The sequence below is a fragment of the Hemitrygon akajei genome, chromosome 31, assembly GCF_048418815.1.
Source record: "Hemitrygon akajei chromosome 31, sHemAka1.3, whole genome shotgun sequence".
Taxonomy (NCBI): domain Eukaryota; kingdom Metazoa; phylum Chordata; class Chondrichthyes; order Myliobatiformes; family Dasyatidae; genus Hemitrygon; species Hemitrygon akajei.
In genome coordinates this window covers 16952812-16965123 of record NC_133154.1, presented here as the reverse complement: position 1 = coordinate 16965123, position 12312 = coordinate 16952812, and the positions used below count along the sequence as shown (strand labels likewise).

The 12312-nt window shown below is 46.9% G+C and overlaps 1 protein-coding gene across 5 annotated transcripts in view; it reads left to right on the top strand.

Moving 5' to 3' along the window:
• foxred2 (FAD-dependent oxidoreductase domain containing 2) overlaps window positions 1-12107 on the top strand; it is a 46086-nt gene extending 33979 nt beyond the window's left edge. For 3 of the 5 annotated variants that reach the window (XR_012096844.1, XR_012096845.1, XR_012096847.1), the window contains exons 8-10: window positions 568-738; window positions 2861-3136; window positions 11885-12107. Coding sequence is in view for 2 of the 5 variants with exons in the window: in XM_073033356.1 (XP_072889457.1) it covers window positions 568-738; window positions 2861-3075 (386 nt within the window). In the remaining 3 variants the exon portion in view is untranslated. Of the gene's footprint in view, window positions 1-567; window positions 739-2860; window positions 10257-11884 lie in introns of those variants that run through there. The other 2 variants (XM_073033357.1, XM_073033356.1) reach the window with 2 other exon arrangements.
• The last annotated feature ends 205 nt before the right edge of the window (window positions 12108-12312 follow it).

Genomic DNA, 12312 nt, shown 5'->3' with positions numbered 1-12312 from the left:
TGCCAAAGCCTATACTCAGTGCACTGACTGATGAAGGCCAGTGTGTGAAAAGCTTTCTTTTTCAGCAAACTGTGTACCTGAATGCCTTAGTCCCTCTGTTACACAACACTGCCAGGGCCCTGCCATTCTCTATGTAACTCCTATCCTGGTTTGACTTCTCAATTGCTTGTACTTAACCGGACTGATAGTTATTTGCTGATCTTTGACCCACTTGCCCAGCCAGTTGATCAAGATCTCCCTATGATTTTTTGATAGCCTTCTTAACTGGCTACGATGCCCCCTAGTTTAGCATTATCAGCAAGCATATCAACCGTGTCTTGTGCATTCGTGTACAAATTACTTACGGTGTATAAGGAATTCTGGGTGCAGTGAGGTGGGTGTCCCAGGTATAGAGCCTCGCGTGGGATATGCAGTCTGCCCACGTGTGGGGAATGCTGCCAGTCTGTGCTCAGAGAGCCCTCAGTATGGTTTACGGCCATGCAGTAGCCCAGGAACATGGCTGATAGTGGGAGCCGATTCTAAACGGGCAGAGTAGATGCAGCTTGTCTGTTTTTTGTTCACTTCCAGAGACAGAGATGACACAAAGACCGAAGTTCTGGCCGCTGCCACGGCCGAGCCACATCCATCACATTGTGGAAGACTTCCTGACGGACTGGACGGCTGCCAAAGCTCACATTCTGCCCCTGCGACGCTTCCTGGAGACCTGCCTGGGCACTGACCTCAGAAACTTCTTTGCAGGTGTGACATCCTTTTGGAACAAAGGCATTTCCTTACAAATAAATGCCTTTAACTCCAGGTGTTTGCCCCAGGCTGGGGTCGGTTCCTGTTTCTGTGAATGCATGCACTCTCGGAATCTGTAGCAATAAGGAAACACAGGATGGGATGATACGCCATCACAGCCAGGAGTCTCTGTGTCATTGACTCCAGCTGTCCTCTACCTCTGCTACCTTTCTGCGCCTTCTCAGGTGAGCTATCGGCGTGGAACCTGGGCTGCAGAAGCCATTACCCCACTTCCCACCTGGCTGCGTCACGGGCTGCAGGGTAGTCATTGGGCTAGACTACCGAGTTCATTGTCTGGTCGACAGAACTGAGGTAAATTGGCAGGACAATGCCCTGTAGCAGAGCTTGTGAGGTTGGGGGGGGCAGGGTGGGGTGAATGGGTCACATTGCTTCATGGAGTTCCATGCTGTACCAGGGATCTTGACTTTGGACACGGTCTCGGATGCCAGTGTCTCAGCTGGTTCTCATTTACCAGTCCAGATGTGGCAGTAATTTACCTGCATCAGAACCATAATGCTGTACAATTTGTTCCCCTGCCCATATAACCATATAACAATTACAGCATGGAAACAGGCCATCTCGGCCCTTCTAGTCCATGCCGAACACTTACTCTCACCTAGTCCCACCGACCTGCACTCAGCCCATAACTCTCCATTCCTTTCCTGTCCTTATAACTATCCAATTTTTTTTTAAATGACAATATCGAACCTGCCTGTACCACTTCTACTAGAAGCTCATTCCACAAGCTCGTGCCCACTGTTGCTACCCTGATTAGTTTCCAAAAGTGCAGGGGTTCCCGACCTTTTTTATGCCATGGACCAATTACCATTAAGCAAGCAGTCTGTGAAACCCCCTGCATTGGGGGGGGGTCTAGGACTGGAGGACACAACCTCAGAACATGAGGACTCTCCTTTACAACAGAGATGAGGAAGAATTTCTTTAGTCATAGAGTGTGGAATTTATTGCCACTGTGGAGGTCGTCGTTGGGTATATTTAAAGGAGTGGTCAATTAGTTCTTGATTAGGAAGAGTGTCAAAGGTTACAAGGAGAAGGCAGGAGAATGGGGTTGAGAGAGAAGGTCAATCAGCCATGATCAAATGGTGGAACAGCCTCAATGGGTTGAATGTCCTTATTCTGTTGCTATGTCTCATGGGCTCTGGGCCCAGATCAGATTGGGTAGTGACCCGCAGAGTTCACAGCTTTCATGATTTTATTCCATCGGCTTGCAGTTGGCAACATTTTCAGAGACGGGGTTGAGGGTTAAATGTTTCTGTGGATTGAGGAAGTTGACAATGCGTCTGGTGAAAGCTGCAGAGAGACTCCCTGGCAGAATCTGCTGACGGTAGAGAAGCCTACGCTCCTGGGGGAGGCCATCTTGTCAGTCACGTCTTTGCTGACGCTCTTCCTGTCCACCTCACGTTTGGTCCATACCCATTGTGATATAAAGGAATGGGGGAAGAAGGTTCATTGCGACAGGCCTGTGCAGCTAATGGTAGAGCAGATAGTTTAGTGTGCACTTGATCGGCAGAATCTGGTACAACCGAGCACTGGTTCAGTTTTCCAGTTTCCTCCACTCTAGCAATCGAGCTGTTCTGAGGTTTGCCAATTCCACACAGGTTCAGGATAAACTGTGTGGCTAAGCTGTGGCGTCTTTGTTCGCCGTCAGCAATGACCTGGAGGGGAGCTGTTCCCCCTGTGTCAGGTAAAGAGTTGACTCTTTATGTGCAGTCCTAAGAGAGTAGAGGTACTTCCTTGAGTTGAGATATTTAAAATCAAAGAAGCCTTGGGCACAATTTTGAGCAACAGATTAAGATCTCTCTATGCCCTGACCAATATTTATTGATTAGTCAACATCATTAAAACTGATTACCATGCCATTAATTACATAATTTTTGAGAGCTTGTAATTCTTAATGTTTGCTACACTTCAGAAGTACTCAATTCATTGTAAATGGAGCATCTTGAGGTCGTAAAGAACCCTTTGGTAACCCTGGGGAAGTCTCTTATTTGAAGAGTGGATAGTTTTTGGACAAGAATGTATGGTAACATTTCATTCCAATGGGTTTCCGTTCTCCCTGCAGAATCCTGCTTCAAGTTTGCCTTGACCAGCCAGCATCTGCCACCCAGCTGTCAGCATGGTTACTTAAACATGCAAGGGTTACTGGGCACCAAGAACATGCAGCACATTTACAGGGTTGAGGAAATGGATTATCCTTCTCACGACACCGCCTCTGTCGAGGAACGCTCACACCAGAGCTTGTCCGACGAGCAGGAGTTGGCCACAGTGACTACCTGAGCAACAGGCTGATTAGAGGAGTTGCGATGTAGTGGCCTGACCACCAGTGTACCTCAGCCAGGTGAGGCCCAAGCGCACTCACGGTTTCTCCAGTACCTCGCAGCGCAAACTTTTATACAGTGAAGCATTATGCTGCAAATAAGGGAACTTCAAAGCAAAACCAGCTAATGCTGGAATTAGTCAGCAGGTCTGGCAGCATGAGCAGAGCCCAACGCAGCTCCTATACCTCTCCCTGGACAACTTGCTAGACCTGCTTAGATTTTGTGCAATGTAATGTAACATTTATACATGAATTATCAAGCCAAAAATATTCATCCATTTTAAAAGAGAGACTGTTTTTACATTATTGGACTTGATACCTACAAGGGCTTCCTTGAAACATTTTTTTAAGAAGTTTTTTTATTGCAGGTTTGATAGATTTTTGTTTGCATGATAGACTTTTGTGTCCGAGTCACTCCTGGTATTGAAAGTTTTTTAAAAATAGGATTTGCATGACATATGGCTGATCCGTTAGCGTGGCTAGTTGGTGTATAGTGACAATTTGGCTTTAACCTGAAGTCACTAAAGGAACTTATGCATTCTCGCAGTTCTGTGTGGGCATGCCTGTTTGGTATTTTCTGCATTCCGTCAGGGACTGTACCTCGTGGTTTTAGAAGGCACAAATGAGTGCAAGTCCTTTCTTGTTTCTGAGTTAGGGCTTGTTTTTATTTATGGCTGGAGGCCTTGTACGACAGGCTTGCTGAAACCGTGGCTGAGTTCAGCTGGGACTGGTGCTTGTCAACAACATCCAGAGCAAAGGAAGCAGTCAGACAGACCTGGACCTGCCACCCTTCTCGTCCAAAGCCCAAGAGCTGTAATGCCGTGGGGTTCCTGCAGAGGGCGCCTCTGAGCTACTGTCATTAATGGACGTGGGTAAATTCTGAGCCGCGCGCCGGGTAATCTACTGGCAGGATATGAATCAGCAGAGACTTGGCAAATGGAAGAGGCTGTAAAAGGCCTCAGGAAGTCACGTCAGTCGGAGGAAAAGGTACCAGGACAGCAAAAGCGACTGAATAAATGTGTCTTGGGCCCAAAAAAAACCAAAGAGTCGCTATACAGGCAGTGGAAAAATGTCCCAGTTTGGATGAATCAAAAGCCCGAGGGACTGAAATAGCTAATCCCCAAAGGTGAGAGAATCAGAAACTCTGTCCCAAGTAAAAACTGGGCAGAATGCTCCTTGTATTGCGTGCAAAGTCAGCAACTGTGTAAATCACAGAGACTTGTGAGAGATTCATTCAGACAGAGGCCCTCCCTGATCTGTAATTTCTGTCAACCCAACCTACAAAAAGGTGTTCTCATCCTGGGAGGGGGCGGAGGGAGGTTTTATTTCCTCACCCTGGGCTGCAATCGGTCAGCCACTGGGCACCTTTCCCAGTACAGGCACCTTGCCCTTCCTTACATTCTCAGACCCTGCCAGCCTCGTGGTTTTCAACACGTTTGGATCTGTTTCCCCTGTTTTCCTTGTCTGCTTGCGTTTCCTGTGGCTCACATTGTTCCAGGCTCTGCGTATGATCTGTTGCCCTCAAGTCATTCGCAGTCAGGCCAGACCGTTTCTTTTGTTCCATTTGTTCATTACCATCTTACACACTCCATTAAATCAATATGATCCTCAGAGTATGAAGTCTAGTTGGATTCCACCAAAGGAAGTTCTCCCATTTCCTCCCCACTGCCTGCAGACGGTGTAAATGTGATCACAGGTTGAATCCTGTGACAAAAAGAGGATGAACTGCATGCTGACACGGTGCTGGACGATCTCAGTGCTGTGTCACTGGGTAAACATCAGGGAACTGATGTTGGGTGACACCCCAGCCACACAGTGTTCTTCACTAGCGCAGTGTCCCTTACAGGATACGTCTACTCCATTCTCCTGTCTAAAATGTTTTCCTCTCGAGTCCCCTGCCCCACCCTGTTACTTTCATTACCAGATGCTCACCGCTCACCTATGCGCCTTTACCAGTGTTCCCTCTAATGACAACAGTACACAAAAATCTTGCGCTGTGCAATTCTTTGCCCAGTGACAACAACATGTGCGCACTGAATTTCTGAGTGGAGGTAAACCTGAAGCTAATCCAAGGATAAACTATCAATTCCAGTTTGTTTAAAAGAAATAAAATAACTGTCAATAAGAACTTTGATCTCCTCAAGGTTTGATTGTTTTCACTTTCGTTCATCTGCACTCTCACAAAACCGATGTACCTATGAAGGATTTTTTCACCAAGCTTTTACTGTTTCATTAAGCCATTCTGCTCTAAATGAACTAGCAGTTCTTTTGAACTTCATGTCACTTGCTTCTTTGGAATTTGACGTAGTGAATCAATAATTTCTTGAATAGAAACAGTATAAGTAAGCCGGTTCTAAAATCTGCAGACAAATCATCACCTTGTCAACACCATCCGCATCAGAAACTGGAAAAGGAACTGTGATCGTGTACGGTCTTGAAATCTACTTTACAAGGCAGAGGGTTGGCGACCTTTTGTGCGCAGTTTAAATTCCTTTGTGCCCTAGTGGCAAGTGATGTGTGCGCGCGCACACCCACGCACCTGTGAGAGAACATTGGCTTTTACCTACATAGAACAAGGGTGACGGCCCCAGGCAGAAACACCTCACACTGCCAAACTGCACTATCAGCAGGATCACTACATGGTGAGCGGAAACAAACCCACACCAATATTCCATCCCTTCTATCATTTCCCCCAAGCCCAGGAGCACTAACCTAACCATTAACCACAATTTTACACTAATCTTACTTCAATCGCATTTTCTTCATTAACTCCCTTTGGAGATTCGACCAGTCACCTTCACACCAGGAGCATTTCACAGTAGCCAACTGTAAAATCCACACACTTCTGAGATGTTGGGGGTGGGGGTTGGAGGAGGGAAACTATATGGTCACAGGGACAATGGAGTTCAATGTTCAAAACTTTCAAAGTACAATTATTTCACTATACACAACCTTAAGATTTGTCTTCTTTTGGGCATCGCTTCCAAGCTGGTGCAGCCCTTACTTACCACATGCCCTTGCCAGTGGGAGTCAGTGTTCTGGACGTGTGCCAGATGGTTTCTCCCTTGAAATCTGAAACGTTCTCACTGTTGTGACTGACGACAGCAAGCTTCACATGGGTCACTGACTAGTAGTGACCCACAGTGTGGCCAGTGGTTTGGATTAATTACCATCAATTCGGAGGGATACAGTTCAGGAACAGGCCTTTCAGCCCTTCAAGTCCATTCCAATCATCAACCATCTATTGACGCTAATACCAAGTGAATCCCACTTCTTATTCTCATCCAGTTAACCCCAGATTCCACTAGCACCTACACATTAAGGACAATTTTTAGAGTGACCGATCTGCATGTCTTTGGGATGTAGGAGGAAACTGGAGTACAGTACCTGGAGAAAACTTGTAGGGAGAGTGTGTAAACTCCATGCAGACAGCACCAGAGATCAGGATTCAACCCAAGTCTCTGTTGCTGAGAGTTTATACTAAGAGAGTACACAACAACTTTGGTTAATGTTTTCCAGTAACCAAACTTGAATCAGCCAACTCCAGCCGCTGCAAGATGGGCCCCCGTGGCCAGTGGGGAGTGCCTTCACTTTCAGAGTGTGATTGTTTACACTGTCATGGCGGAGTGTGGCCGTTTGGGACTCTGTGAGATAAGAGAACAAACACTCTTAACTTTCTGATCTGCTGAGAGTTAAAGCAGAAGATAAATCATGCTGCAACAATGCACGTTAATCTCAAAGGCTAAGTCTTGGCACAGACCCAAGATAGTGACTGTAGCAATGGAGGGGTGCACCAGCCTGTCTCCGACTGCTGGTCATCCCTGTGGCTTCATGGCATACAGCTTGCCTTGGAGCAGACAAAGCTAAGAGTGATTTAGTATCGATGTTCAGAATCCTGCAAGGTTCTACCCACTCAGAACAACTCTCCAGTAAATGTTTTCCCCAGAGCCCTCTAAATATTTCCACAAAAAATAATTTTAACTCTCATTGCTGTCGAATCGTCTTTGATAACTCCTCCAGGCAGCACAATCCAGATCAAAACCTCCTGTGAGAAAACATGCTCAGTTGCACAGTGAGTAGAGCTGCTGCCTGATGACACCAGAGGCCTGGCTTCAGTCCTGATCCCTGAACTCCAGTCTGTGAGTTTCCTCTGTTGCTTCAGTACCTCCCACATCCCAAAGGCGTGCAGGCTGGTCACTCTAAATTGTCCTTAGTGTGCTGGTAGAATCTGAGGGTAACTAGATGTGGTGAGAATAAAAACTGGGATTGATGTAGAATTAGCATATTAGTAATATAGATGGTTGGCATAGATTTGAAGGGCCTACTTCTATGCCATAGAAGTCTGTCTATGATCATTAATACCAACCACTGGCCACACGGTGGGTCACCAGTGTCCTGACTACAAGTCAATGGCCCACGTGAAGCCTGTTGCTGTCAGTCACAACAGTGAGAAAGTTTCAGAATTTGAGGGGGGCAGAGTGGACCATCTGGCACAAGTCCCTACCTCCGGCCACCTACTGACTCCCGCTGCCAAGTGCTTGCAGCGAGCAAGGGCTGCATTCGGGTTTGGATGTGATGCCTCCATTGTCCCTGCCACCGTGGCTTCTCTTCCCCCCACCCCCAACATTGCAAAGATATGCAAGTTGGTAGGTTAGTTGGCCTCTGTGAAATTCCCCTGGTGTGGGTGTGTCTGGGGTAGAATCTGGGAAATGAAAGAATACATATAAGGTTAAACTAGTGTAGGTGTTGATTGTCAATGTGGACCTAAATCGTGCTAGGTGACCTGCCTGGTGGCTTGCTCTTGGTTGTTGACCATCCTATCATACCCTTAATGGGGGTTCTGGACATCATAGGGAAATTTCCCCCTTCCCCTGCTGCAGAAGCCTAGCTTTTGAAGTAAAAAAACTTGTTCCCCTCTCACAGCTTCTCTTCTTACACGCTCATCACCTCCCTCTGGTGCTCCTCCGCCTTCCCCTTCTTCCATTGTATAGTGTCCTCTCCAATCAGATCCCCCCCTCCTCCCTTCTCCAGCCCTGAATCTCATCCACCGCTCAACTTCCCAGCTCTTTACTTCAATCCTCTCCCCCTCTCCAGTTTCACCTATCTCCTGGCACCTTGTGCTTCTTCCTCCCTTCCCCACCTTAATCTGACTCCTTCCTTTTCCAGCCCTGAGGAAGGGTGAACCGTCGACCGTTTACTCTTTTCCATAGATGCTGCCTGGCCTGCTGAGATCGTCCAGCATTCTGTGTGCGTGTGCTTGGTGTAAATGTGAGAGAATCAGAAAGCTGGAAACTCCCAGCGGGTCGAGCAGCTCCCTCAGGGAGAGGGGGCTGATGGTTCAGGTTTGCGGTCCACAGTAGCCTATTGCCTCACGCATCTCCACGTAACTGAGAAGGCTAAATGCAGGATCGATTTCTGTTTTCCCTCTTTTGAATAATTCTTCAGACATGAAATGTATACCTGTGTCGGCTGGGGATCCCTGCAACTACTGAGTTACTGATTCCGGTGTCTGCCAACTAAACGAAATGAGGTGGAGAAATCCACACTGGGTATGTCTGTGTGGACGTTATCAAGATGGCTGCAACATGCTGCCCTGTAGTTCAACAGCCTGTAGGCTGACCAAAGAGAGGACTGGTATCTCAGGCATGGTGGCAAAGAGGGCGGGTGTGTGGAAACGAAACCCAGCATGGGACATTACCGTAACACACACAAAATGCTGGTGGAACGCAGCAGGCCAGGCAGCATCTATAGGAAGCGGTACAGTTGATGTTTCGGGCCGAGACCCTTCGTCAGGAATAACTGAAAGAAGAGATAGTAAGTGATTTGAAAGTAGGAGGGGGAGTGGAAAATCCGAAATGATAGAAGACAGGAGGGGGTGGGGTGAAGCTAAGAGCTGGGAAGGTGATTGGCAAAAGGGATACAGAGCTGGAGAAGGGAAAGGATCATGGGACGGGAGGCCTAGAGAGAAAGAAAGGGGGAGGGGAGCACCAGAGGGGGAAGGAGAACAGGCAAAGGTGATGAGCAGAGAGAGAGGAGGGGGAATTAATAAGGGATGGGGTAAAAAGGGGAGGAGGGGCATTAAAGGAAATTAGAGAAATCAGTGTTCGTGCCATCAGGTTGGAGGCTACCCAGACAGAATGTAAGGTGTTGTTCCTCCAACCTGAGTGTGGCTTCATCTTGACGGTAGAAGAGGCCATGGATAGACATATCAGAATGGGAATGGGACGTGGAATTAAAATGTGTGGCCACTGGAGATCCTGCTTTCTCTGGCAGACAGAGCATAGGTGTTCGGCGAAATGGTCTCCCAGTCTGCGTTGCATCTCACCAATATATAAAAGGCTGCACTGGGAGCACCGGACGCAGTATACCACACCAGCTGACTCACAGATGAAGTGTCACCTCACCTGGAAGGACTGTCTGGGGCCCTGAATGGTGGTGAGGGAGGAAGTGTAAGGGCAGGTGTAGCACTTGTTCTGCTTACAAGGATAAGTGCCAGGAGGGAAATCGGTGGGAAGGGATGGGGGGGGGGGACAATGGACAAGGGAGTTGTGTAGGGAGCGATCCCTGCGGAGAGCAGAAAAGGGGTGAGGGAAAGATGTGCTTGTAGTGGGATCCCGTTGGAGGTGGCGGAAGTTACGGAGAATTATATGTTGGACCCATATAGAGCCATATGAATTATATGGCTGGTGGGGTGGTAGGTGAGGACAAGGGGAACCCTATCCCGAGTGGGGTGGCGGGTGGATGGGGTGAGTGCAGATGTGCGTGAAATGGGAGAGATGCGTTTGAGAGCAGAGTTGATGGTGGAGGAAGGGAAGCCCCTTTGTTTAAAAAAGGAAGACATCTCCTTCGTCGAATGAAAAGCCTCATCCTGAGGGCAGATGCGGCGGAGACGGAGGAATTGCGAGAAGGGGATGGCATTTTTGCAAGAGACAAGGTTCCGCCAGTATTTTGTGTGTGTTGCTTGAAATTCCAGCATCTGCAGATTTCCTCATGTTTGGGACATTAATGGGAATGAGAGTAAAGAAAAGAGTCCTATATCTCAATCATGGGCTGATTGCTTGAGGTGTAATTGTGTTTTCTCATATGTCTACAGATATGCATGTATTATTGAGTTAATAAATGATCGTTCATTTTGAATAGCTGAAGTTTTTTTGGTTTAAAATTCTTGCATCTCATGTTTATTTTGAATTTATAGAATCATAGAGTCACACACAGAGTCTGAAACAGGTTCTTCAGCCCACATATCCAGCAGCCTTACTTCATTAGGAGCCTAAAGAGATTTGGTACGTCACCAGAAAGTCTTGCAGATTTCTATAGATGTAAGCTGGAGAGCGTTCTGTCCGGTTGCATCACTGTGAAGCCTCCAGAGACACAGGATCACAAAGTACTGTAGAGGGTTGTAGACTCACCCAGATCCAACATGGGCACAACCCTCCCCACCATCATGGATATTCAAAGATGCAAAGTACATTTATTATCGAAGTCTGTATACAGAATACAGTCCTGCTGAAGAATCTCGGCCCGAAACATGGACTGTACTCTTTCCCATAGATGCTGCCTGGCCTGCTGAGTTCCTCCAGCATTTTGTGTGCGTTGCTTTGGATTTCCAGCATCTGCAGATTTCCTCTTGCTTGTGATTCAGAATAGAGCTCTGAGGTTCGTCTTCCTGCAGGCCAGCCACAAGACAGAGAAACACCATGGAACCTGCTCAGAAAAATCATCAAGCACCCAATGCGCGAGGGAAAAACTATCGTGCAAACGGCAAAATGCGAGTGAAGAACACTTAGAATATCAACATCAAACCAGGAGTCCAGGAGTATTCGATTTAGTTCAGTTCAGCACCGCTAGCCGACTACAGGCCCTCTGGATCATTGAGGCACGCCAGCCTCCAAACATGACAAGGTTGTGGGGAATTGCCTCCCAGAGCAGCCTGTAATTTATCCACCTTTAGGTCTAAGGTATCTAATACCTCCTTTTTAATGCTAACATGTTTTAAAATTTTACCTTTCCCCTCCTTGAATTCTCCAAGTATAATGGCCTTCCCCACATTGAAGTATATTTGTTTAAGAGCTTGCTCTCATAACCTGGCTCTGTGCACTGATTTCCATAACCCTCTACCCCCAAAATAAAATGCTTTTGTCTTTCCCTGATCTAGTCAACTAATGGTAACTTGTGCCCCTTCTGTCCCCTCCCCAGTTTCTTTCGATAATACCCCCTACACTTCTACACTTACAAAAGGTCTCCTGTTGTCAATTCTCCACATTTCTTGCCTGCTTTCCCCCCTTTTTTATCCAGTGCTTGATATTCTTTGAAATCCAAGATTCCTTGGATGTTCTCCCTACAGTTCACCTCAATATCAGACGTAGACCTACTTGTAAGTAGCTTATCCGATAACTATATTCATAACAGCCCCTTCAACTGCCTCAAAACCTCCTCCTTTGAACCTTTCACACCATACCAATCCCGTTAATACAGGGAAAGTTTAAATCCCTAATAAAATGCTATTATTCTTGCACCTCTCTGTAATTTGTTTACGTATCTAGTCCTTCATCTCTTAATCATTGTTAAGAAGACTGTAGTAAAATTCCATCAAATTTATATCACCAAGCCCAAGAGATTCTGCAGATGCTAGAAATCCAGAGTAACGCATACAAAATGCTGGAGGAGCTCAGCATGCCAGGCAGCGTTTATGGAAAGGAATAAATAGTAGACATTTTGGGCCGAGACCCTTCATCGGGACTGAAATGAATCTCATTTTTTGTTCCTCAGCTCCATTTATTTGAAGAGCCTTCCAGGATGTTTTTCTTCCCTCATCAGCACAACAACGGACCGACCCCTGAGCCTTCCCGGATATCCTCCCTCATTAGCACCCCTTAGTCTTTCACATCCCCATCCTTTCCTCCCTGTCACACCTGAATGTGTTGAGTTGCCTGCCCTGCCCTCCTTTCAACCTTGCCTTGATGTGATGTGAATAAAGCTCTGATTTTCATGATTATGTGATTGTGTGTCTTTTGTAATCGCTTGTGTTCACAGCCCGTCACCACCACCTCCTGCTGGATTATTTCAACAGTTGCTTTTTTAGTCAAATTTCTGACAAAAATGGTAGGGCATTGAAGAATGCAGAACAGTGATCTAGGAATAATGGTGCATGGTTCCCTGAAGGTGAAATCTCATGTGGATAGGCTGGTGAAGAAAGC